This window comes from Vigna umbellata, chromosome 2 (assembly GCF_029865625.1).
Source record: "Vigna umbellata cultivar VRB3 chromosome 2, Vumbellata_1.0, whole genome shotgun sequence".
NCBI classification, from domain to species: domain Eukaryota; kingdom Viridiplantae; phylum Streptophyta; class Magnoliopsida; order Fabales; family Fabaceae; genus Vigna; species Vigna umbellata.
This window is the reverse complement of record NC_142166.1, coordinates 39,519,804-39,546,550: the sequence shown is the minus strand read 5'-3', so window position 1 is coordinate 39,546,550 and position 26,747 is coordinate 39,519,804. Positions and strand designations below refer to the sequence as shown.

The 26,747-nt window shown below is 33.2% G+C and overlaps 1 protein-coding gene across 1 annotated transcript; it reads right to left on the bottom strand.

Moving 5' to 3' along the window:
- Window positions 1–1,944: 1,944 nt before the first annotated feature.
- On the bottom strand, window positions 1,945–15,464 carry LOC148203969 (uncharacterized). Its single transcript, XM_088107820.1, has 8 exons — window positions 15,099–15,464; window positions 14,089–14,157; window positions 3,039–3,298; window positions 2,789–2,956; window positions 2,606–2,710; window positions 2,456–2,504; window positions 2,280–2,375; window positions 1,945–2,191 (listed from the first exon to the last, which is right to left on the bottom strand). The coding sequence occupies exons 1-8, from the start codon at window positions 15,462–15,464 to the stop codon at window positions 2,102–2,104; spliced, it is 1,203 nt and encodes a 400-aa protein (XP_087963946.1). The 3' UTR covers window positions 1,945–2,101.
- Window positions 15,465–26,747: the final 11,283 nt, after the last annotated feature.

Sequence of the window (26,747 nt, the reverse complement as noted above, 5' to 3'; positions counted from 1 at the left end):
TTCTAAACTCTTACACGTTTTTTTTTCGTTTTTCTTCCAAACTTTATATTATAAGTTTTTTTCTTTTAAAAAGTTACGGAATTAGTTATTTATGACCAACATTATTAGTTTTTTATTTGACAAACGACATATTACGTTTCCACCCTGTTTAAAACACGTGTATTATATTCCCAATTTGATAATATATTTGGATAACTTAGTAAAAAATTCAAATAGTTTTTAAAGTGCATGAAAAACTCAAACAGCTCAGTAGAAAATTCGAATAGCCTAATAAGATAGATACATAACTCAAATAGCTCGATAAGAAGTCTAAATAGGTCGGTAAGAATCTACCAAACTATATTGACTTTCCATCGAGCTATTTGAACTCATATAACTTAGTGAGAAGTTCAAATAATCTGGTGAGGTGCATAGAGAACTCAAATATCTCGATAGATAATTTAGATAGTCGGATTGAGCTATGTGGATTTCCCACCGAGATTCAAGCTATACGAACTTTTCATCGAGCTGTTTGAGTTTTCTGTGCATCTTACTAAACTATCTAAACTTTTCACCGAGCTATCTAAATTCTCCATGCATTTTACCAAGCTAATTTTTATTAAGAATATTAAAAGGATAAATTTTTTTTATTCAAAGATTTATTTTATGATAAAATAAATTATTTATATAATTGTTTTTAAAATTAAAAGTTTATAATCTTTTTAAAAATGGTTGAGTTACTTAAAGTTAATTTTTTAATTTATATTTTTAATTTTGTGAAAGAAATTGGTAATTTATCGCATCCTCAAATTTATACAGTTGTTTTTGTATGATTTTTTTAATAAGTCCTGATATATGAATCAATTCATATATAACATTGTTATAGTAGTAACACAATATAATATGTCTCTACTTTTACATGTAGTGTCATTATCTTTAATGTTTCAGATATGAGATAAAATATTCTCGTTCAACTGGTCGGTTTTTAATTGATTACTCTCCAATAAACATCATTTATGAGTGAGTACCTATCAAAGGTTCTCTGATACTAAAGTCAGTTAGGATCAGATAGTAAAAGTAATAAATACGCAATTAATGAATCACTTACCTCCTTATCTAGAACTATTGTTTATAAACTTTGTGATGAACTTTTGATTATGATAGGTCTAATTAAATCCAAACATAATTAATGGTGATTTGACCTTTGAATAAGATGATTTTAAAATTAATATGCTTCAGTTTGACCGTTTGGTCTTCACAGTTTCAGTTGTATGGTCTGATTCACCTAATGAAAGATAAATCATTCAACTAAGAGTTAATCGAACGACTATACTATATACCTAACATTAGAAGTAACTCACCATAATCGTACAATAGTTTAATCTATATTTATCTCTAACTATAAATAGCATAATTTTATTATAGATACACTAGTGCAGAAAGGGGTTTTAACGTCCGATATTTTGGCCTTTTGACGTCCGCCGTACACCCGACGTTTATGTGGGTGACGTCGCTTAGACGTCCGTTGTGGCAGGACGGACGTCTCTGTAAACGTCCGTTGTGTCAGCACGGACGTCTACATGAACGTCCGTTGTGTAATGACGGACGTCGACATGAACGTCCGTTGTGTCAGCACGGACGTCTACATGAACGTCCGTTGTGTCATGACGGACGTCGACATGAACGTCCGTTGTGTCAGGAGGGACGTTTACATGAACGTCCGTTGTGTCTGGACGGACGCCTATATAAACGTCCGTTGTGTCTGGACGGACGTCTATATATACGTCCGCCTCCTCCCCCCTTGACGTCTACCTTGCTGAAATGTTTTAGGTAGGAGCTGGGGGGTGGACGTCCGTGTGTCCACTGACAGACGTCTGTAGACGTCCGACTGTGCACTAACGGACGTCTACTGGGCGTTTTTTTTTTTAAAATTAGTTTATTTTTTCAATAAAACCACACCTGAAAAGCAGAAAAATGTCCCAGAACAATTTTGCAATAATATAAAAATGCGTTTTATATAAACAAAGTTCTACTTAATGTGGAGTTCAATCCACTACCAAACTATCAACATAAAACTTAAACTAAAAAACTAAACAATGTTCAACAAGAAATATAACTATTCCTAACTCCATCTTTGCAGAAGATAAGCGGTCCACTCCTGCCTTATCTGTTTAATTGTGTCTTCTGTAATAGGCGATGTAGTCTTGAAGCGCTGCAAAATTCAACAAAGATTCATTATTGTTTCATATATAGTTGTAGATGAATATGATTTGTAATGTATTGAAGGTATACATCATTACCTCATTCCAGTCATCTGTAATGACTGCTCGAATGATGGTCTTAATCCAACACATCACATAGAAGCCACATTCCCATGAATCTACCTGGTGGTTACACTAAAATAACAAACTAAATAGTTAAGAATTTAGATCATTCAATAACATAAATGAAAAGGAAACGTTAAATGACTTACAACCTTTGGATACAAAACTTGAACCAGTTGACCACGAGATTTACCAATAACTCTGTACAGATTGAAAACACAAAGTATAATTAATATGACTATTTTATCATAAAAGTTGAAGGTGAACATCAAATTCAAAGTCATTTTTGGAGAAACACTTACCCTTGAAGCATGGTTCTCAACTCAGTTTTCATCCTCCTGTGCAACGAACAAAAAAATATAATTTTACATTGTTTGGGAAGGATTACCATCAGCTGCCAGTGCGACCTATCACGAAGGACAAATAGTTATTCAACTAATTAACGAAACTATAATAATAAACTGACCACATATAACAACACCTACCCGTCAATGTATGGCACAAGGTATACGTCTCTTTTTGACTCATCCATCCATGTTTGCAAATAATCTTGTCTGTTTTGAAGTGTGTTACCAGACGGTTGAATGGTCTGAGGTTCAACAAATCCGTACATGGAAGACCGACCTTGGTCTACAACGATTGTGTCCATGTACCTAAAACAACAAAGTTAAGTTGTTAGAAACTATATAACAATGTAAATAAAAGTAATATGAAAGACCAAATTGAGTAACTTACATGCACCACAGCTGAATGATGGAAATATTCAACATCCTGTCTCCCCCAATCACCTCCAATGCATCAGAAAATGTGATATAAACTGGCACATGTGGGGGAAGACCAAATACCCTCAAATCCCAGTAGAGTTCTAATGATGCTTTCTTTAATCTGGGTAATTTTGTCACTAACTTTGATAGAGGATCATCCTCCGCTTCAGCCATCTCATCATCTTCATGTATGACTGTATCATGAATTGGCTGCTTCTGAGGACGTGTGAACTGAAGATAAGAATTTACGTCAAAGCTTTGTCAACAATTATATGAAGAATAAACATAGAAATACTATTTTAAAAGACATTATACCTGTGGAGTAGCGATGTGGGACATGATCAATGCTCTAGGCCATGAAATAAATGATCCTATGGCCTCCCCCACAAAGTTAATTTCTGGAGTGGGTACAGGCACCTGAGCCTGGGGATCCCGAACCTCGTCAATGGTCACACGCACGTGCTGGGGTAATATGGCAACACCATGAATGGTCTCCCCTCCCTCAAGCACTCGTCCGACAGCCACAATGCGTGGGGGATCCCCATCAACCAACAGCTCATATTGACCGCTATACTGAGTGGGGTCTACAGCAGAGCATGATCCTTTAGTGCTGACACGAGGTGGTGTGGGAGTTTCATCGACCCCCATGTTGCCTTGCGTCATGGAATGCAGCTTTTCTTCAAGCGCTCTTTGTATTTGTTTTTGTTCTTGTAGCTGCTCCATGAATCATTGCTCCATTGATCTCATGCTTTGGTTGAGTCTTTCCTCCCATTGAAGATCCATCTGCCTCAGTGTCTCCTGACTCATTGATTGGGGGGTTTTCTGTGTAGGGCCAAAATAGTCACGAAGACCAATCGCCCCAGGAACTCCACGTACACGTCCTGGGTGCTCGGGCCTTCCAATGGCCGTTGTCAGAATGTCGTCCCTACCTTGGCCAGCAAATGTGCCCTGAGTCTGCTGCTCAACCAACTCATCCTGCACATAAAAAAACCAAGTTACTTAGAAGACATGCTGTGATAGATACACAATCAAATAACTGCTTATAATTTGAACTTACAATTCTCTGTGAGATCAAGGCAGCTGAGGAAGATGTCATGTTCCCATCAGATTTAGTCCGAGCAGCCTTCCACAGCTCGTACCTAGCAGGTGCAGGTGCTAGGTCCGGCGACTCAAGTCCCAAGTGTCACTCAATGATTTGATACTTATATAATACACAACTAATACAGATATATTCAAAAGCCAATTACGCAGTCACATTTTACAGTAAAAAACGTGCATTCACAAAACTCAATTACATGCATACAAAAAAATTTCAACCAACAAGCTAACCTGAAAAGTAGATTCGAAATGAAAATGATGAAAACGGAGGAGTGAACGGCCTACAACGCAGTCCAAAAACAGTCAAAGAAGCCTCCAAGAACACGCAAGAGTCTGCAAAAAAACGGACCGAAAACGATTTTTAATCGGTTCAAATCAAAGGTATTTCATCACAGAGCAATGTAATCGGATTGAAAATGAATTTAAACGGTCCAAAAACGAGAAAACTCACCTGGAAATCAATGGCGCAGCAGCGTTTTGCGGACGAAGACGATGAACAGTGCGTTTCCAAACGTTAACTGGTCACTGGTTCGCGGGAGCACGATATTATACTCTTAGACGTCCGGCGAGCTTGTGGACGGACGTCTATAATAGTATAGACGTCCGGTTCGTCACTAATGTGACGTCTTTGAGGATTTAAAAATGATATTCGCGGGTGGTTTTAAACGTCAGTCCTTGGTTGCGTCGACGTCTCTAATATGATAAACGTCCGTTTTGGGGGGCTGACGTCTATTATATTGAACAAACTGAACGTTTCAACTCCCCATGGCAGGCCCTCAACGTCCGTCCTAAGAGGGCCCGGACGTCTATAATAGTATAAACGTCGGGCCCCGCATATGGGACGTCTCTGGACCTGAAGAGAATTAAATATCCAACCACCCTGTCAGTACATTAAACGTCCGTTATACGGGCTCGGACGTCTATAATATTATAGACGTCCGTGCCCTCTTAGGACTGACGTTGAGGGCCTGAAGAGAATTAAATATCCAACCACCCTGTCAGTACCTTAAACGTCCGTTATAAGGGCACGGACGTCTGTGTTTATTATAGACGTCCGAGCCCTCCCAAAACGGACGTGTAAGGTCCCTACTTGGGAAATTGAAACGTTCAGCCTCGTAGACGTCCGTCCCCCTGAGACGGACGTCTAAGGGCTGCAATGGGTACTTGAAAACGTTCAGCTATAAACGTTCAGCCTTTTAACGTCCGTCTCCGAGGACGGACGTTCACTAGAGTATAAACGTCCGTCTCGGCCAGGGACGGACGTTCAACGCCTGCAAATGGTTTTCACTGTTCAGCCAAATGAACGTCCGTCACTTAGGACGGACGTTCACTCAAGTATAAACGTCCGTCTCGGCCAGGGACGGACGTTCAAAGGCTGCACATGGATTTTCACTGTCAGCCTAATAAACGTCCGTCACTTAGGACGGACGTTCACTCAAGTATAAACGTCCGTCTCGGCCAGGGACGGACGTTCAAAGGCTGCACATGGATTTTCACTGTCAGCCTAATAAACGTCCGTCACTTAGGACGGACGTTCACTCAAGTATAAACGTCCGTCTCGGCCAAGGACGGACGTTCAAAGCCTGCACATGGATTTTCACTGTTCAGCCTAATAAACGTCCGTCACTTAGGACGGACGTTCACTCAAGTTTAAACGTCCGGCTCGGGCAAGGACGGACGTTCAAAGAGCTGATAGGTGTTTACTAGTTCAGCCTATTAAACGTCCGTCACCCAGGACGGACGTCCAGAACATTATAAACGTCCGTCTTGACCAAGGACGGACGTCCAAAGGGCTGACACGTGTTCACTTTGTTCAGCCTATAAACGTCCGTCGCCAAGGACGGACGTTCATAACATTATAGACGTCCGGCTAGCCCCAGGACGGACGTCTACAGTTCCACTTATTTACTAATATGCCACCGGTCAATTATATACGTTGGGGCTTTTGTGGACGGACGTCTATTGGGAGACGTTAAAACCCCTTTCTGCACTAGTGATAATACTTATTATAGATATAATCCTTTGTTGTATTTATAACTTTAATATCTCATCATAGATTTAAGTATATTTAAAATAATACATCCATAATAGTTTATTCAAAACCTATCATTGTTTGTTTTTAGGATAAAAATAATGCATAATGAATTTGAGACATTCTTGATTTTTAATTAAAAATATTAAATTTAGCTTTTAAAACATGTTGGAACAAGAGGTGTTGAAATTGTGTACATATATTTGATAGAAGAAGCTTGCTTTCTCATTTAATTGAAGGAATGCGTTAATGTGTGTAGGTGTAAGATATATAATTTTTCATTTAAAACATTAAAAACTAACAATATTGTTGTTGATTTTAGTTAAGAGCTTTTTGTAGCCTTATCTGTGCACACATGGTATTAGAAATTGTGAGGTGGTTTTATTGACTAAAAATGATGGATTATAATATGTTAATAATTTTTTTACAGTAGTTCGTATACTATAATCACAAAATACGTGATTGTAAAAAAGTTATAGAAAATATTATTAAAAAAACATTTTCTAAAAAGGATTGATATTGTGCATCCACCGAAGTGTTACGTTACCACGCATGACGTGTGTTACACGTGACTTCCGTAAGTCACATGTTCATGTGTTGGTTTTGGTGTTTATGCAGTAATCTAACCTAAAACAAACCCAGACATCACCTACACTGTGTCTCCTTATATTTGGCAACGTGCTATGATCCTGCTCACTCTTTATTATTTTTTTATGGAAAGCAGATGCTTATTGGTTACCAAAATAATACTTACGCTCTAATTTTAATTAGATATAGAAGTACGCAATATTTAATACAATCCATACATTGTAACTGCTATTTAATATGTTTAATTTAAATTATGCATTGTTAATTATGATCAGAAGTGTCTTAAACTATTAACTAAAAGGTTAACGAAATTAAATCCTACTAAATACTAGAACCTTTCGAGGTTGAATGAATACATTAAATTGAAAGAGTGTGACGGATTTGAATTTAATTTAATTTAATTATTATTATTTAGATTGACATAAGATATTTTAAAATAAAATTCATAACACTACTAAAAAAATTAAATTTACTTACTGTTAATTACACACAGGTTTAGATATGTAGGTAAAATATATATTTAAAAATATTATAACTAAATACTAAACTTTGACAATAAGAAAATTAAAAAAAATTGTATAAAATTTCGTGTCGTTAAAAACTGTTATAACTTATATAATTCATTATTGGATATTTTACTTTTAAAATTGGAACAAATAATAACTTTATTATTTAGGAAGAAAAGTATAAAATATAACAAGTTACAACTCATTTTACTAAATATTTTTTCTAACAATTATTTTAACCATTTTAGATATTCAAAATTATTCAAAATTAATATACCTTTAAACCAAATAATATATGAGGATAAAAAAGTTTCAATATCCTACTATCATAATATATATATATATATATATATATATATAATAATAATAATAATAAATTCATAAATAAATATATATAAAAAAATATAAAAAGTAATTCGAAATTTTTAAAGTGATTTTGATGTAACTATTGATATCTCAAAAATAGTACTTAAAATTATTTTTAATCAAATTATTAATTATAATGTATCAAATTAATTTTTATTTTTGATTTTTATTAAAATTATTTTTTATACTATACATACCATCAACTTAAATATATTATTATCGAATTAAAATAATATTAATATTAATATTAATAATATATAAAATACATTACAAAGTATTTTATTAATAATATAATAAATGTAATTGAAATAATTTTTAGTTTAATAAATTAATAGAAAAAATCGTGTGTACGGAGAGTATGAAACTTCTAGAATATTAAAACTGGAGCATATGGAGTGACAGTTGTTGTTAGTACGGTACTGCAGCTATCCCAATAATGAATAAAAAATCAAATATTGTGGCATCTGCATCGTTCCCACTACAATAGTTGACGTCAAATTCAACGAGTTAAAGTGGTCATGCGTTTTTACTTTTTAAGTTTGAAACTGCTTAATATATAGAAATCCTTTTAAATATAATATTTTAACAAATAGTGAAATAAAATCAACCATTGGTATATTATATTATATTTATATGCTCATAAGAATATAAATGGATGTAAATATCAGATAAGCACGTAATAGCTTTCTGATAGAACTTGGATTTTTAAGTCTCAAAATATAAGATAATTTAACATGAAACAGATAACGAAAATGGGTATGTATATAAAAAATCTACTTTACTTGCATTTTTTAACTTTTGAAAATTTTCCCTACTTTTTCTGAAGTTCTAGAAGTTTTTATAAATATAGTAGTCTAATAACTTTTATCTATTTAACATCATTCTAATTTGCGGATTATAGGAATGCTTGTTTCTACTAGAAGCATGCTCATTTTAGGACCTACAAGCCATGAAATAAAAATGTAATGGATATTAAAAATCACTTCTAATATTGATATTAATAATTGCTGTTGAGCTTTCTTTTTTTCACTTTATAAGCTAGAGATACCAACTTCTATTTAATGTAAAACTTCTGAATAATTAATGTAAAATTGAAAATTCAATTGAAGTTGTCGTGCAATGGCTTTTGTAATAGAAGAAATGATAATGATAATACTAGTAATGTTATAAATGATGGAAGTAATAGTTGATAAGATCAATAATAGTACAAGGAAAAGAGATGTAGACAATGATATAAGTGACACATAAACAATAAATCATATCAATTTTATGCATAATCATTACATCACATACATTAAATAACATACAATAATTATATATCTTTCAGAACTTTCAGAAAAAATTGACTGTAATATCTAAAATCAAAAGTCTAACACTTATGAGTCATAATGAGTTACTATTTTAATTTTTTTATTTGTAATTATTAGTTGTTAATATTTTTGTTAGTGGAAGACTTGAATTGATAACCTTTTTCATTTTTTTTTCAGTTTTTTAAACCAATTATATATTTTTTAAATGTTAATGAGAAAAAGTTGAACCCATAACTTTTCTGACTCGTCTTTTCGTACCATAACCCTCAATCAACATAACTAGGATAGTCATAAAGCATGACTACTGTTAACTTAACTTGAATTGGTTTACTTCACTATAGCTTCATGACATATCTCAAATATATTCATTAACTCCTCACTACATCACACGTTAATTGTACTACTAAAACTATTAGTGAAATCTAAGATCTTATTAAAAGATAACTCATCATACTAAATATTTAAAAGATAAAAAAAAATTATAATGCATTGTATACATAAGTCGATGCATCTGATAGTAAAAAATATAATACATTCTAGATCACCTGTAAATATTTTGTTTTTGTTATTTATTTAAAAATTACTAAATATAATAAATTTATTGATTTTTAAAAGAAATGCTTATATGTCTTTGACGTTATGATTCGTGATTTGTTGCAAAATTATTAAAATAAAAGATTTTAAAAAATTAAAAGAGACAACCATGTATTTTATTTGGTAGAAAAGAAATGAGTGGAAATGAGTGAATAAAAAAAAAAGAAGAAAAAGAGAAATAGGGTGAAAATGATTATTCAGAGAATCAGAAAAAAGAATAAAGATTAAAATTTAAGATTATTTAATTTAAAATAAACGTTTTATTTTATTATATTATTTATTTTTACTAATACATTTTATTATCGTCCATACTATTTATTATTGTTCTTAACTTTTATAAAAAAATATATTAGGATTAATTAATGTAGGGAAAAAGGGCTTAGAGAAAAATTTATCTAATTAATATGTTAAGATTAAGTGGTATAAATTGAATTAAATTCTAAAAGCAGTTGGAATCGGTTAAACTGAATTAAACTAAATTAAACTGCATTTTTCAAGGACTAAATTAAAAAATTCTTTAAATAACTTTTAAGTTGTTTGAATTATTTTTATTATTTGAATTATTATTACTATTAGTCATTTTATTATAAATCGTCATTTTAATATTATAAAATAAAATTATATCGTTCAAACAGTTTTATTTAGAACCAATTCAATTTTTAAAAACTAAGTTAAAAAGGAGTTTAGCTTAGTTAAAAATTAACAATTTAATTATTTAACATATAGTTGACTTTAAACTAATTGTATTCCATATAATAATTACTAATTTAAAGTCAAAACTACCGTCGGAATAACGGGGCATTTTGTGTAATTTTTTTTCTGTGTAAAATAATTTTTTAAATCTTATTTTATTTATCCAAATAACTTATGTTCTTTTACCTTTCTTCTCTTCCTCCCTCTCTTAGTTTATTAAATTTGATAACTAAAAATTTAAATTCAATGAACATTTATACTAGTAAAAAAATAAAGATTTTAACTCGTTTGTTTGACATCGGTTTTATTGTAATCGAAACATAAAATAACGCGGTGACATTTTTGTAATTATTGTAAATGTATATGTTTTTGATTAAAAAAAAATCAATGTCTAAAGGGATCTCTAGAAAATCAAGGTGTAAAATAGCTAAACTTCTTTTTGTATTTTTTGATAGACTTTAGACCACCGTTCTTTATAGAATCGAAGCAATAGAGGTTTATTGTCTCAGTTAAAAAAAACCAAAATAATAACATGCGTTTATATTTAAATTTCACAAAACACATATATTTATATATTTATACTCAGAATAATGTTTTTTCTTTGCCATATATAATGTGTCAATCGACAAATTCAAGGTCAATGAAAAAGATAAACTTAACTAATTTAACAGTAATTTAATTTTCTTAAAAAATAATTTAATCACACATGAATAGCGTTCACTCTTTCTGCGACTCTCTTTTCTTTATATGCAGGACATTATTAGATTAAAACAAAAGATTAAGCAGATAAGATCACAAATAAGACGACGCATTCAATATCATTATCTTAATAATATTCTGAGTCAACTCTTGCTCCTTCCATTCCATAGGCCTAACTTCGTTCTTTTCAAAAGATGGTTTTCTAGATTTCTTATACACGTGTTTTCATTTTTTTACAAAAATAATGGTTTTTCAAAAATGATTTTAAGAGATGATTTTGTATTTACTATATATTTGATCCCAGGCAAGGTTCTTACGTATCACTGTGCAACAGCAAGGAGGATATCATATGCAATTAGTACAATCATTTCTAGAGTAAAAAGAAAAAGTAAATAAACAAAAATTACAGTTCACATATGCCTCTGTTGAAGGTTTTTTCATATGTCATAAAATATTTTAAAGATATGATCCATGATTTCTTGGTCAAAAGATTCAGAAGAGCATTACTTTTCGTGGTGCTATTCAACCCTATTGTATTGGTCAAATGGTAGTCAAACGCTGGCATTAAAAAATCAAAACGATTGTAGAATTTAAGTGTAGGTGTTTCGTATTAAATTAAAATAGATAATTTAAGTAATATGTTAGTAAAACAAATTGATAAATTCATAGTTTTAAAATTTTAACATTAAGGTTTTAAGGTTGTGTCGGAGTTGGTATCGGACACATTGATGAAAATGTGTGGATGTTGTTTTAAGGTTTTAAGGTTTTAGGCTACGAGAACGCTTCTTTAACAACGTTTTTTTGACACAGTTTTGACAACGTCATGTGGCGGTTGTTCATTGGCTCAATTTGAAAAAATAAATTCAATATTTAATTGATCAGGGGGGTATTATGGGAAGGGAAAAATACGAATTTTTTTTCATGCTTTTCCTATTTTTCTTTCATTCGCGGTTTGACTCTCTCATCTCTCTCATCTTTCTGTGGAACCCTAAAGTCTTGGCCCACCTTCGTCTTCACCGTTCCTCTTGGTCGGTCTATCACCTCTGTTATACTTTTTGTTTTTGGCACGATCCAGCACCTTGTTGTGCAACATTAAAGCCGTCTTGGACATCCCTGTCCACCATTGGTATTGTGCATTCTCGGTGTCGTGTTGTTTTGTGGTTTTCGTGTGTTGCGCGAACCCTAATCATCTTCTCGAACATTGGCATTTTCGTGTTGGATGAACCCTAACTTTCGTGTCCACCATTTTTCCATTGTGCCTTTTTGCTGCAAGCCACCCAGGATTGAAGTTTTATCCAAGGTTGGTAGCATTATTGAGAGTGGATCCTGGACAACGAGAACATTAGAAGAATGGAAGCGCTAGCGGAATATGGATTGTTACATGATTAGTTTCATTTGTAGAGATTTTGTTTGTATTTAGACAAATATGGATTTTTTGCTTTGTAACAATGATATTTATGTACAAATTGTTATTGCAATAAGATGATAGCTTTAATGATTACTTAGTGTGCAATGTCATTTCATTTACGTTGTGTGTGTTTTGATGACAAAGTAACGCCCAATATTAATAAGTTTTTGACATTAATCCATAGGTTTACAATTGATTTTGGTGTTTAGGTGTGAGTAGAGTGTGAGAAGTCATGTTTTGGAACTCCATCATGGAGGAAAGAAACAATATTTGTGAGATTAACGTTTTATATATTCCCACCACCTCTGACCTTTGCTGGTTGTTTTGCTTTTAACTTTCTCCACGGAACTCCAAATGATTTGATTCCTTTTCTATTAGAAAATAGACTCAAAAAGATTTCCAATAAATACTAATTTGTAATTTTCCCATCTAAAATAAGAAACATGAAACAATAACTTGAAAGTAAACTCATTTAGGAAGCTTAGAAAAACGTTGTTTTTGGGAAATTAACGGCATTTACTACAGTGGTACAAAAATTATGGGTTGGTATTCATTTTAAAGATATTTGAGTCTAGATTCCAACAAAACAAGAATAAACTCATTTGGAGTTCGGTGAAGAAAGTTATGAGCAAAACAACCAGCAAAGGTCAGGGGTGGCAGGAATGTGTAAAACGTTAACTTTAAAGAATTAACTACAGCTACTCAGATGTCCAAAAATCACAAACTATTAGTCCTTGGAAATATTTTTGAGTCTATTTTCTAATAAAAAAAGAATCACCTCATTTGGAGATATGTGGGAAAAGTTATGATTAAAATAGTCAGCAAAGGTCAAGGTTGACAGCATGTTATCTAACTCAAATTGCCTTTGGCTACTTATGTGCCCACAGCTGGCTCCTGCAGTACAATTTTCTGTAAAAAAGCCCACTTTTTACTCGCGTAATCGTTTACGAGCAAGTTGTAATCGATTACCAGTGTGTTTTTTCTTGCACAACTTTCAGGACTTCACTTAAGTTGGTCATCTCACAAACATTGTTTCTTTCCTCCGTGATGGAGTTCCCAAACATGACTTTCCAGCCTCTACTCACACGTTAACACTAAAATCAAGTGAAAAATATTAGATTTATGTCAAAAAGTTATAAATATTGACTATGGTCACCTAGGTTACCACAACTGGCTCCTGTAGTATAAGTTTCTGTACAAAATCCACTTTTTACTCGCATAATCGTTTACGAGCAAATTGTAATCAATTACCAGTGTTATTTTTGGTTACATAACTTTCAGGACTTCACCTAAGTTGGTCATCTCACAAACATTGTTTCTTTCCTCCATCACAAACATGACTACTCAATCAAATTGGCCACTTTCTTCATTCACATTCCAAACAACACCTCATTTCACAATGACAATAACGAAGGGAATAACAATTCAATTAACATTAACAATAATTAACATAAGCAAAGATGCATCTTTTATAACATTGAACAAAATTGGGTACATTACACTTATTTGTTCATCTATGTACAATGTTGTATGACTTTCTATAACAAATCAATACAAAAATCAGTCATGTCGGATTCTAAGAGCTTTATTTCCAGTGTACGGAGTCTTGAGTGCTATGCTGTTGTAACACTTTCATGATCCGCTAAAGCACACATAAAACTTTCTCTGCGTTTTCTTTTTGTTATGTTTTTTGGTGTTGGTTGGTCCTCCTTCTTATCCTCTCCAACTTTAGTAGCTGGTGTCTTCACAGAAGAAGAAATAGTTTCCTTGCTTGAAGTACCAACATCATCATCAACCTGAAATTTAACAATATATATTATAGTACACAACCATTCATATTCTCATCAAAGATCACTGAATATATCATAACATACAAACTCAAACAAGAAACCACATATCAATCGAAAATGCAATCAACAAAATCGAAATCCAAATACAAATTGAAAACGCAATCAACAAAATGGAGAAACTCATTTACCTTGCTCGAAAGACCATGGTCACCGGACATTGCCATTGCGCACGAAAATGGAGGGAGAACGAAAAACAACACTTTCAGCAAAGCTTCGACGATGAAAATGAAGAGATAGTAAACACGAAAGGAGAGAGAACGGTGAAAAATATGACAAAATGAAGAGAGATGAAACAAGACAATGGATATTTTTGGAAGCTAAAAACTTTGAAACAGAAACCTCTTTCCACGTTACAATTATACATTAAAGGGTTAAATATGTTTTTAGTCCCTAAACTATTGGCCGTTTCTGGTTTTCGTCCCTCTTCCAAAGTAAGGTACAATTTGATCCTCATTCTTTAGAAAAACGTTCGTTTTAGTCCTCAAAGTTTTGTTTTTATTCCTCGTTTTAGTCCTCAAAACGTTCGTTTTTTCGACTAAAACGAACGTTTTTTAAAGATTGAGGACTAAATTGTACCTTACTTTGGAAGAGGGACGAAAACCAGAAACGGTCAATAGTTTAGGGACTAAAAACATATTTAACCCTACATTAAAATTTAGGTTTAAACCCTCCCTTGGTCCTCAAGTTTGTATGAAAATCTCAGTTGGGTCCTCAAGTTTTTTTCTGTCTCAATTGGGTCATATTTTTTGTAAAAGTGAGCACATTGTACCATAACCGTTAAGTGGTGTGAGACGGCGTTAAATTGGTGTGAGCTGGATTTTTTCATTTACTGACGTGGCATTGTGCACTAAAATTGAAAGGCCACGTGGTGATGTTTTGACTAGAACCAGGTCTTCTCCTCCCTCCCCCTCTGCTTCCTTCCATCGGCGCCACCCAGCTGCAACCTGTTCACCTTCCATGGCTTTGGGAACACTACCAATCCCCGGATGTGGAGCAACAACATATTCCATTTTCTCCCTCTTTCTTTCAATACTATCACCTTGCACTCTAGCAGAACCATTCCCTTGCTTATCAATCAATGTCGTTCTTCCCTCATTGTTATCATATCTATCTTTTACCCTAAAAACTTCCTCCCTCCTCGATGAAGTTCCCCTAGATACACGCAAGTCCGACACAGCCTTGCTCGATAAACGCTCCCTTGGACTCTCCTTACTGTCTTCAATGGCAGAGGGCTTGCAACACATGCCACCCATTATGCCCACTAACCAACTAACCCTCCTTCTCACAGAACCAGTTCCCGGTCTCAATACATTCACCCCGTTATCAGCATTCCCAGATTTCTATATTTCTATCTTATTATCCTCTTCAAATTGTGGCAAAATCGGGACTTTAATTGTTAGATACCGTGATCAAGAGGAAAGGGACCAGAACAGAATAACTAGTTGTAAGGTATGCCAGATCTATCATCATCATCATCAAGAATATGGAAGCAATGAGGGGAGAAGGCAAATAAATAGTGAAAATAAAAAGTTATTAGATGATACAGAAAAGATTACGGAAAGAGTATGAAGTCATAAAATTTCCTGTCTATATTTCTATCTTATTATCCTCTTCTTCAGTACCCATAATCACTAAACTCATGTCACACAAAATAAATCACAACATTAGCTACAGTAGCAACCCAGATTTGGTCACAAATCAGAAAACAAAACACATAACCCATCCATAAAACACCAAGAAGATACAAAATCTAACTATCAGATAAACCCTCAATTCGACAAATCAAACCTGAGGCCACAAAAATCACTACTTTACCCTACCCACTTGAAGCAAAACACTGATAACTTGAAAATGAGAGTTTCTTGCACAGAATAACAGTTCCCACAGTGCAAAACCTGCTAATTTACAATCCAGAAGATATAAGAGCTAGCAAATTTACAACAATTTTTGGTGGGTGGCGCCGATGGAAGGAAGCAGAGGGGGAGGGAGGAGAAGACCTGGTTCTAGTCAAAACATCACCACGTGGCCTTTCAATTTTAGTGCACAATGCCACGTCAGTAAATGAAAAAATCCAGCTCACACCAATTTAACACCGTCTCACACCACTTAACGGTTATGGTACAATGTGCTCACTTTTACAAAAAATATGACCCAATTGAGACAGAAAAAAACTTGAGGACCCAACTGAGATTTTCATACAAACTTGAGGACCAAGGGAGGGTTTAAACCTAAAATTTATTTAAACACACAAATCCTATGTTGCCACGTGGCGTTATAAAAAAAGTCGGCAAACGAGTGTTGGGGATCCTTTAGGTTAACATGGTGATAGATTTTTTACGCTATTGGTGTCTGACACATTGATGAAAAAGTTTTCACCATCGGGGAATGACTGCATCATGTGCACTGGGAATGAACTGTAAAAAGCAAATTATAATAAAAAAAATAAATGAGGGCATGAGAGTTTGGATAAGAGTTTTCTTTGTGGGGCCATGTTCTTTCCAGATCTTTGAACATTATAGTGAAATCCAGAGGTTGAAATCCAAACTTAAAAAATCCAGGACAACCAATGACAACACTCAATGAAGTATATATGTGAAATACTTTTTTTCGCACCCAAACAAACTATGAAGAAAAAAAAATGACATTCTTCTTAATGTCGAAACTCGAAAAGATGGTCAGCATTTTCTTTTTTCTCTGTTTGGATCAAATATACTTAGAGTTTGTCTGCCATTGAGAATTTAAGACGCGGGCTGATCTACAAGTATCTTATGTGTAGCTCAGCATAATAATTCACCAATCAAAATTTCCAGAAGGTTTGTTATACTAATGACATAATTAACAAAAGGTTTTGCCTAGGTGATGAAGAATCACAATATTGATAATGACTGCAAGACAATGATTTATCCTTATTTATGGTTACGATTTATTCTACATGATGGCATCAGCATTGTGGCAGTGCACTTTATGACTTATTTCAGAAAAGAAAAAGAAAGAACAGAAAAAAGTTATAAATTTGCAAGAGACATAATGTAATAAAAAAGAGAAAATGAAATAAGAAGGGATAAACATCTACCATTACTCTTTCGGAATAATACGGCAATAGTTTATGGTCAGAGTGATTGTAATGTATTACTCTCAAACGTTGAATTCTACGTGGGCTGTTTGGGCTATCTGATTAGGCTCCCGGATTACTGTTAGACAGAGACACGTGGTTGAATCTAATACGTTAACGAGGCAGCAACAGTGAGGAATATGTTTCTTAAGCCATACACTAACTGGGTCTTTTATTAAATTTGGAAATAAATTTTAAAGCAGGGCTATTTAAACCTCCTCCAACTTGGTTTGCGCTCTCAGAATCACTTCCGTCACTGAATTGTAAACAGAGACAGTGAGGAAGCTTGGGTTGGTCAGTGGCTGAGACGAAACCATGGAAGGTGAAAAGAGAAAGGGCACAGAGGGAACAGAGGGAACAGAGGGAACAGAGGGAAGAGGGCCTTGGCACAAACCCAAAGAGGGGAGCATCTTCCCTAAAAAGAGAAGCTCTGTGAAGAAAATGATGGGCAAGAAAATGAAGGAGGTGGTGGTGGATATTGTTAAGTCCACACTCAACGACGACGCTTCCAAGAAGGTTTCGCCAGCACATGAGGAATCTGAGACCACCCACGAATGAAACAACTATACTCTACACACTGCTTCTTAATTTTATTCATCTCATGTATTGTTTTGCCGCTCCAAGAGATCCAGATGCTCTTCAGTTTTTGTCTTTTTTTTTTTTTCTTTGTTCGTTTCTTTGTATCTTTGTTTATTATCTGGGTTTAGGTGATCGGCATTTACGTATCCATCTTTTATGTTTTTAACACGGCCTACCTTTTCTGCGTAACGTCTTCTGTTCTGAATTTCTGAGCATTCATCGTTGTCAGTCGCATAAAAAGGGCAAGAAAACAACACTACCCGTTTGTTGTGGGGCTTGTCTTTTAACGAAATATTTGTTCTTGAATGAATTTAAATAAAACAGCCGCCGTAGAAACAGAGCAGTTGGGGAAACAGGACATAACCAAAATCTCAGAATCTCAGAATCTAACCGAAAACCGATCAGTCATGTGACCCGTCACTGAATGGGTCAAAACTTCCAATCCAGCACTGTCCGATTTAATGTTGTTTTTATCCAGTTCATGTAGTTTAACTTTTTAACCGAAATGTGGAACCGGTAATTCATCGTTCACTGACCTATTTATAACTGTGGAAGTGAGTGGCCGTATGAGACGGAAGATAGCTCACGATTCTGATCTATACGTGCTGACAGTAACGTGCTCTGCGTGGAATCCGCGTAAAAATGTACTGTAGTATTCTACACTTTTTACTTTTTTCTCGGTACTAGTTTATTGATGATTATTTCGCATGAAAATTTACTCATTTAAAGAGGCTTTATGAAGTGATCCAAACTAACAAAATCCCTCTTTCACCAATCATATCACGTTCAACCTTTTTTTCAATTTTAGGATAAAGCAATTTTCCCAGAGTGAAGAGACAGAAAGCGAGGTAAAATACCTCTTTCGGTGTCTAAAATAAAAGGGTCTTCGCAAGTGTATGCTCCAAAAAGTTTATAGATAATTAATTAATGCAGGATTTGGTCCATTTCTATCATTACGTTTCCCCAGTCTACATTCCTTTTATATTTCCTCTTTTCCAAGTAGTTCTTTTTTTCTTACCTTTGTAGCATCTAATTCAGGGAAAGGAAGATAGAGATAGTGAGTTAGGGAAAGTGGAAAATTGAAAATTTGATTGCCGGAGAAAGGCTAACAATTCTTTACCTTTTATGCGACAGAAACCCAAATCTAAAATCGATTCCACACAAATTTATTAACAATGATAATAATGTAACATCTATATCTTGTAATTAGAGTGCTCAAAATATTGGGTACCATTAATTCGTTTGAAAATTTTCCATACATGTGCGAGTGATCGAATGTTTTTGTCACATGTCTGAAATTTGTCTTTTCTGTTGACTTCCATAGAGTTTTTTTTTTAAAATGCAAACTATATGCTAAACATGCTAAACAAGAATCCATGTAAGTCACAATTTTCTTTATTAACATTCACATTAAGCAGAATCATGATCACATCACTAATACGTTAACTCGGCTATATATTTAAAGATATAGTTAATCCCAAACTAGAGTTGAATTTCTATGTTTAAGATTTTGGTGTTTGGTGCACTTCATTCCAACGCAACCGAACTATGAATAAAGAAAGAGTAATTATATATTGAGCAATCGTCATCAACTATTCATATGTCACAAACTTTATCACATATTTTGAACAGAACCCAGAAGAAAAGGGGAAAAATCAAGCTACCGGGACAAACGAATCATGCAAACATAATCATATGTATAAACAAAACAACCAAATCGGAGTTGTACCACAGAAAACGATAAGGGACTTTGTGTTGGTTTAGAATTTGTGATAACTAAAGAAATTTGTTCTTCAAATTACCCCAAAAGATGAGAAAAGAGGAGTTAATGCAATAAACAGATTGCAGAGAAATCACTATTATTGGTTTTTTTTTTTTGGTTCGGCTTTAAGAAACACCATCTGTTGAAAAGTCCGCAATCAGTGAAGATTCGAAATTGATTATTCTAATGGAAACAAAAAATTAGAAACTTGAGTCGTGTTCACACTTACCGTGGACAATTGCAATTGAAAATAAGTGGAGAATTCGACTTATGTTCAATACCGCCATCAACCATAAAAACAAGAGAGATGATATATTTTAACGCAGAAAGATACAATCACATTACAATTCTATATATTAATATTTTAATATAAAAGGTTTTCTATATATATATATATATATTATCCAATCATACGTATATGATTTTTGTAGAACAAATTTTTTTCTTTAGATTTACAATATAAATAATTGTTCTCAGTATACAATATAATTCACACTCTATATTTATTAACACGATTAACAGATCATACATTTAATATGTGGTGTCAATATTAATAGTTTAATTCATATTAACGAGAAAAGTTGATATTAATAGAGCTATCCTAACACCTAACCTTTAAGGAATAAATATAGAGCTGAGAACACATTTTTAATTCAGTTTTATCATCAACTACTTGTTTATTCACTGTATTAAGAAACAACATGTATTCCTACTAAATGTTTTCTGATTTTGGAATGGAGATCTCTTCTATTATAAAAAATAATAATGATGTTGATGGTAACTATAATTAGGTATATGTGTCTAGTTCAAATGGATGATTTTCTAATTTATTGTAATGATTTCAGCATATTTATCATAATATAAAATACATTATCGATTTACAATTGGGCAGATCTTTATTAGGATGTAACTGATAATTAAGATAGTGGTTCGCAAGAATATGATTCACTGTTTCTAGCATTTGTTGACGTAACATGGAGAAAATTCAAAAAGGCACATTTGACAAAGCTTAGAATAGAAAGAAGAAATAGCAATCAATTCAACCACTAATATATGCAATAAATTATATATATATATATATATATATATATATATATATATATATATATATATATATATATATATATATGTATATGTATGCATGCATGCATTATGACTCTTGTTTATATGGATTCGTTTACTAAAAGTCATCCCTAATGTGTCAATATTGTTTAAAAAACTCAAATTATTCAAATTTATTTTATCAAATAATACTTATTTTTATACTGTAAAACTTTAATTCTTTATTTTAGTTTTAGTTAATGTGTTGTTTATAAATAAAGAAAAAAATGACAATGTAACTTTATTAGGAACATATTAGAAATAAATATCATTTTAATAAAATTTAAGATAAATATGTTTTCTTTGAAATTATATATCTATAATTTTTAGAGGTCGAAAATCTTGGACGAGGTGCTTAAATATCTTTAATGTTCAACTTTTTTAATCCCTAACTTTTTGAAGAATTTTGTTCAACAGTATTCTAACTTTATATTGACATTCATTATTATTATGATGTATGCAATATATAACATATTTATCTAACTTAATTCCAATATATTATTTTTATCTAACAAATAATTAAAATTAACTCTATCAAAACAGTCATAGTTTTTAATATATATATATATATATATATATATATATATATATATATATATATATATATATATATATATATATATGATCAAATAATACAAATACTTTACAATTCTACAAGATAATATACGTTTTCTATATTTAATTTTTGGAATAATAATTATAGAATATAATACATTTCAGTCATGTATCTAACTTATTAATCTCAGTAATGGACATGACATTACAACATTGTGGCCTCACTTGGCTCAAATGTAAGAAAGGGTTAATTTTCTATAACTTTATCACAATGGTTGTATTTCAAAACAATATTCCATTATAGGAATCTCTTTCAACTTCCATTCCCTAAATCTCATTCTATATATATATATATATATATATATATATATATATATATATATATATATATATATGAGTCTGTGAGTTTATTAGAGTTCATTATAATACACAAGATAATATTCATAGTTCATAAAGCATAATTATTAACACAATTCAAAACTTGAACAAAACACCATTGTGCCGAACAACACACTCTAGCACTCAACACCGCTTCATCAGTGCACAACATTAATTTTCCTAAAGCCTTATGTGAAATGAGGACGTGGTGGTCTATAGTGTCCAACCCCAACCTATTACAAATCATTATGAAAGTTATCATGTTTTCTTGTTTGTGTGTTTCAAGTGGTTAAATGATCTATATGAGTACTTTACCTCTTTTAAATTGTTTCAATAAGTGTTTTTTTATTATAAAACATCTCAGATAACATCGTTAAATCAATTTGATCAGTCACATACCACAATCATACAAATTAAAAGATTCACTACTTTCTATCAATTTAACTACCATCATATCAATCTATATAAATCACAATTCAAACATTTTCACAAAATCATCTAGATCTAGTTTAATCAGTTGCATCCAACACACCCAAATCTTAAAATACAGAAAATAAAAATTGTTTCGGTGTAGATATTTTCCGGTGTGTCTTCGTTGCTCCTGGCTGTCTGGGACGCTTGCTCTTCTCCAATTGTTGTTGTTCATACTCGCCAAAGGAGGGGGAGATACCTGCAAAGATACTCCGACGCTCAAGTCATATGTGAGTTATGGAGCCTCAGCTCTCAAGAGAGTGATTATGATACTGCTCTGAAATATTATTTAGAGTCTCTAGACATAAAGAGAACGTACCTGGACTTTTGCCCTGTCATTGTATTTATAAGCCAAAATAAAAATAACCACCTGAAAATGTGGTTAGTTACTTAACCGTCTAAAATATCTAAGATATTTTATGTAATAAATATCTAAAATATCTTACTACATAACAAAAATCATAAGTTTTCCTTACCTTAAGGAAGATTCCTACTACAACCCACTTATTACACAACTCTAAAAAGTTGTTATATTTACACAAAGAAAATATCAACCAACGATTAAAGCATAATACTATGATTGCAAAGAGATTGTCTTACTAACATTAAATATCTAAAGAACTCATATCCGAAAAGAAAGTCACATGCAAATAATTTTAATTAATAAAATTGTTTTATGCATTAAAACATGTATTTGCACAATTATTTTCCTTCTAAAGGTGTAACTTCTCATTTAAAACAACTGTATATAACACACACACACATATTAAATAAATTTTTAAAAATGATAGATTTATTTTAAATTGTATTATTTAAATTAAAAATATAAATACACGTGTTTTTCACTCTTGTTGCTGCTAATACGTACTAAGAACTATAATTATTAAATGATTAAATTTTAAAAAGTGCACTTGGAGCTTATACCTAACTTTCATAATAGAATTCTTTTGAGAAGTTTAATGCACTATAATATTTTTAGCAATTTCCGAAACTCGCAGTAACGCACTTACACGTCCTAAAAGGTTACTTCCTACGGATTGATTAGGGAGAAAAAAGTGAGGTCACTTCAATTGCGATAAGGAAATATGAATTTTAGCATGCGTAACTTTTTTCATTTTGAAAAACACTTTTGACCGACAATCTTTATGGCTATCTCTGTCTGTTGGATTTGTCCACCTACAATATGTTCTAAGAAGAAAGAATTTCTACATGTCATGTATTCAGTGACCGTGATAATCATTCTATAATCGAATAGTTATAATTTAGATACAGAAATATTATTTATAAAACGATTAAACCTAATACTTATTAATTTATTATAAAATGTAATTATTATCAACTGGACTATAAATAGGTTACTATTAATTCAAAATCCATTTTAATATAAATTTAAATTTAAGGTAAAATAATAAATAATGAAATTTAATACGTATTTATTATTAAAAAAAAATGTTGAATCTTCGTTAACTTTAATATTGAATACTTGCATAAAATCTTGAAGTTTAAGCCAACAATAATTAGGACGAAGGACACAATAAAAATAAACATTCAAACTTTCAGATGTCTAATACAATAAACAATTAATCTTGATCTGATTACCGAAATTTTATGTAACTTTTTTTTTTTCATTTTAATAACTTCTGCAATCATATTTAAAAAATCTAATGTAAATTACTAAAAAAGTGTATAGAAAGAGGGAAGAGTTGGCCCACTCCATCCACTTGTGTTTGAAAGGCATCATGAATCAATCTATTCAATTCAAAGGGAACGAAACTACCACTTTCCATTCTTTTATAAAAGAGTTCAGACTATATACTATTACTTAAACATTTAAATATGTTTTTGGGTTAGTCATCATCAAAAACATATTCTTATTTTTTAAAACTCAAATTAAATCTAGTTTTATGTTAAGTTACTAAATATTATTATATTAAAAGTATTATCGTCATAATTTTACTATCATTCTTACTTTAACTATTCAAAATAGTAATACAATCATTTTTCCTATATAATTAATACTATGAAAAAACTATGTACCACGGTAAACGCTGCCATTAAGGAAGGAAGATACTTTTTCTTAATGAAATATTCCCACATTAATTGGTATGAATTCTTTCAAGATTTTCTCTTATCATGCAACAACCATCTTCAATTTAATATATAATTTTGCAAAGAAAAAAAAGTAAATTAATCATGTATATATTTAAAATTTTAAAGAGTTTAAGTATGTTTGCATGTTTAATTTTTATTACATAAAAATGAAATTAAAAGTAAATAATATTAAACTGATAACTTTTACATGTGTTTTAAAAGACTGAAATATAGTGGGTCCATTAATGATAGCATATTCTGTCACCTTTTGTAATTGATGACAAAAGAAAATGACGCATCACTGTGACGTGTCCTTTTGGCGTCACACTTCACCATTTTGCCCTTTTCAATCATATCCAACTTAAGAGGTATATTTTAACTTTGGAAAACGATACTTAGACAACAAATTTTGACAACATTTCGACACAGCACACGTGTCAGCGTGTGAGAGGCCCACGTTTTGATTGGAAAAAGCTGCTGCAATCTGAGCATTTCTGATGAAACCTGCTTGAACGCTGACGTGGCGAGGACGGGCACGGGCAGATTGGGGGAGTGCGTTTCAAAAATTGAAATGAAAAGGGAGCGGTCAGGGGTTTTTGTTTGGCGTTTGAAATTTGAATTTCATTTTTGAACAATTTTAGAGAGAAGTGAAGGTTGAGAGAGAGAGTGAGAGCCCGAGAGAGATGGAGAAAGGGAGTTCGAGAGAGAGAGGTCCGACGGAGTGCTTGCCGGAATGCCGCCGGACAACGTTGAAGGCCGTGTCGGAGCTATTCAACCCCTCCAGCCGGTTCCGATTCACGGTCGCCGCAGCTCCGACGTTGGCCAACGAAACGAAGGCGGCATCGTCTTCCCTCCAACCCAGCGAACTAGGGGCGCGTTCTGAGTCTCGATTCGTCCCACCTGCTTCCCTCCCTGTGCCGGACCTTTGCATTCACCGCCGGAGCATCGCCGGAGTGTCGACTGTTCGGTGGACGAAAAAGACGGGTTTAGGTTTAGGTTTCTTTCCCATTTGGGGAGGTTTAGGGTTTGGTTTCTTTCCCATTTTCATGTATTGAACTGAGTCTCTTTGAAATTTTCTAGTTGAATCTGTTTCTCCACTCAAGTTTCTTATTCATTTTACGCTTTAACTGTTCATTGTACTGCAAGTTGTACTGTTCATCATCTCTTTCACGCTGCCATGGTAGGATTTTATTGTTCATGCTTGCTTTCAGTGGCTGGTTCCATTCAAGTTTGTGTTTCTGGGTTTGCGTTTTATGCTTAAGTTTAATTTGTGCATGAACGTAAGGTCATACTACGCGTTTTATGGTTCCATTCCAATTTTGATGTTTCAGCCTAAGCGTTTGGTTTTGCTGTTTTAGACTGAGCACGGTGGCAGCAACTTGGCGGTTTGGGTGGAAGGTTTCCGAGGAAGATGATGACGGTGTTGGACTGGTCACGGTGGAGAGTTACAGTGGTGCAATGGTGATGAAGGTGCTAGACGGTAGTATTGAGGATGGCAATGGTGGCTGAGGGGGCTTGGGATGATGACGGCTGTGACTCAAAGATGGGTTCCTGGTGGTCCCGTGGAGGTGCAACCTGGTGGCTGATGAGTGAAGTGGTCACGGTATTTGGCGGGGGTCAGAGGTGGTGATTGAAGGATTATGCCGTGAAAATGGATAATGATGTTGGTGGTGGAGTTCGGTTTGAATATGCCCACGTGACCTTGCTGGAGATTCCGTTTCATACCGAACGCTCACAATCAGTAACACAGAACCAAGAGCGAGCGTTAAAAGCATATGCAAGACCATACATGACGAACGTTCGTCCTTATGCGCAACACCATACATGACGAACGATATCATAAAGAGACCGAACGCTCAATTACACAACCAAGACCAAACGTCCAGATGAGACCAATTGTAATCATTGTAAATAGATTAAGAAAACAATGTTTAATGTATCCGATTTAGTTCAATGAAATAAAATTTGAGTTTTGGTTTTGAATTGGTCTCATATTTTATTTATTCAATACCATTGTTATTATGAGTTGTGGGTTTCTGGATTTCAGAATGTGGTCATTTTTTGTGTCTCCTAAGTTGCAGGGTTGTTTGTAAGATGTTCGTGTTTGAGTGGTCTTTCTGGGTAACATGGGTGACGAATGTCAAAACCAGTTTATTTGAAGGACAATTTGAGTGGGGGTGATGTGATGTGAGGCCAAGGAGTGTGGGGTGACCCCTCATCAGTTGGAGGAGCAAGGTATGCAAGGGATGAGTGAGGGTGTTGAAAAAAGGGTCTGGTAATCGTTTACACCATCCTTGTAAACGATTACCCGAGAGGAAATTTGATTTTGTACAGAAAGTCCAACACAGGTACTCAGTCAGGTGAACAGGGGTCACCATTAAAAAAAAAGGTGACTTTTATGCAATTCTGCACCTGTCTGAGGCTGGTCTAGGTGTTGCAGTGGTGGGATAACATGCTGTCAACTTTGACCTTTGCTGGCTATTTTAC

What these genes read in the sequence shown, in the direction of transcription:
- LOC148203969 (XM_088107820.1), bottom strand. Translation starts at nt 15,464, where the DNA reads ATGGGTGGCATGTGTTGCAAGCCCTCTGCCATTGAAGACAGTAAGGAG. An exon ending in TGAAGACACCAGCTACTAAA is followed by an intron (nt 3,299 to 14,088) that starts GTTGGAGAGGAT and finishes TCTTATCTTCAG; the next exon opens with TTCACACGTCCTCAGAAGCA. An exon ending in ATCATTCAGCTGTGGTGCAT is followed by an intron (nt 2,957 to 3,038) that starts GTAAGTTACTCA and finishes TTGTTGTTTTAG; the next exon opens with GTACATGGACACAATCGTTG.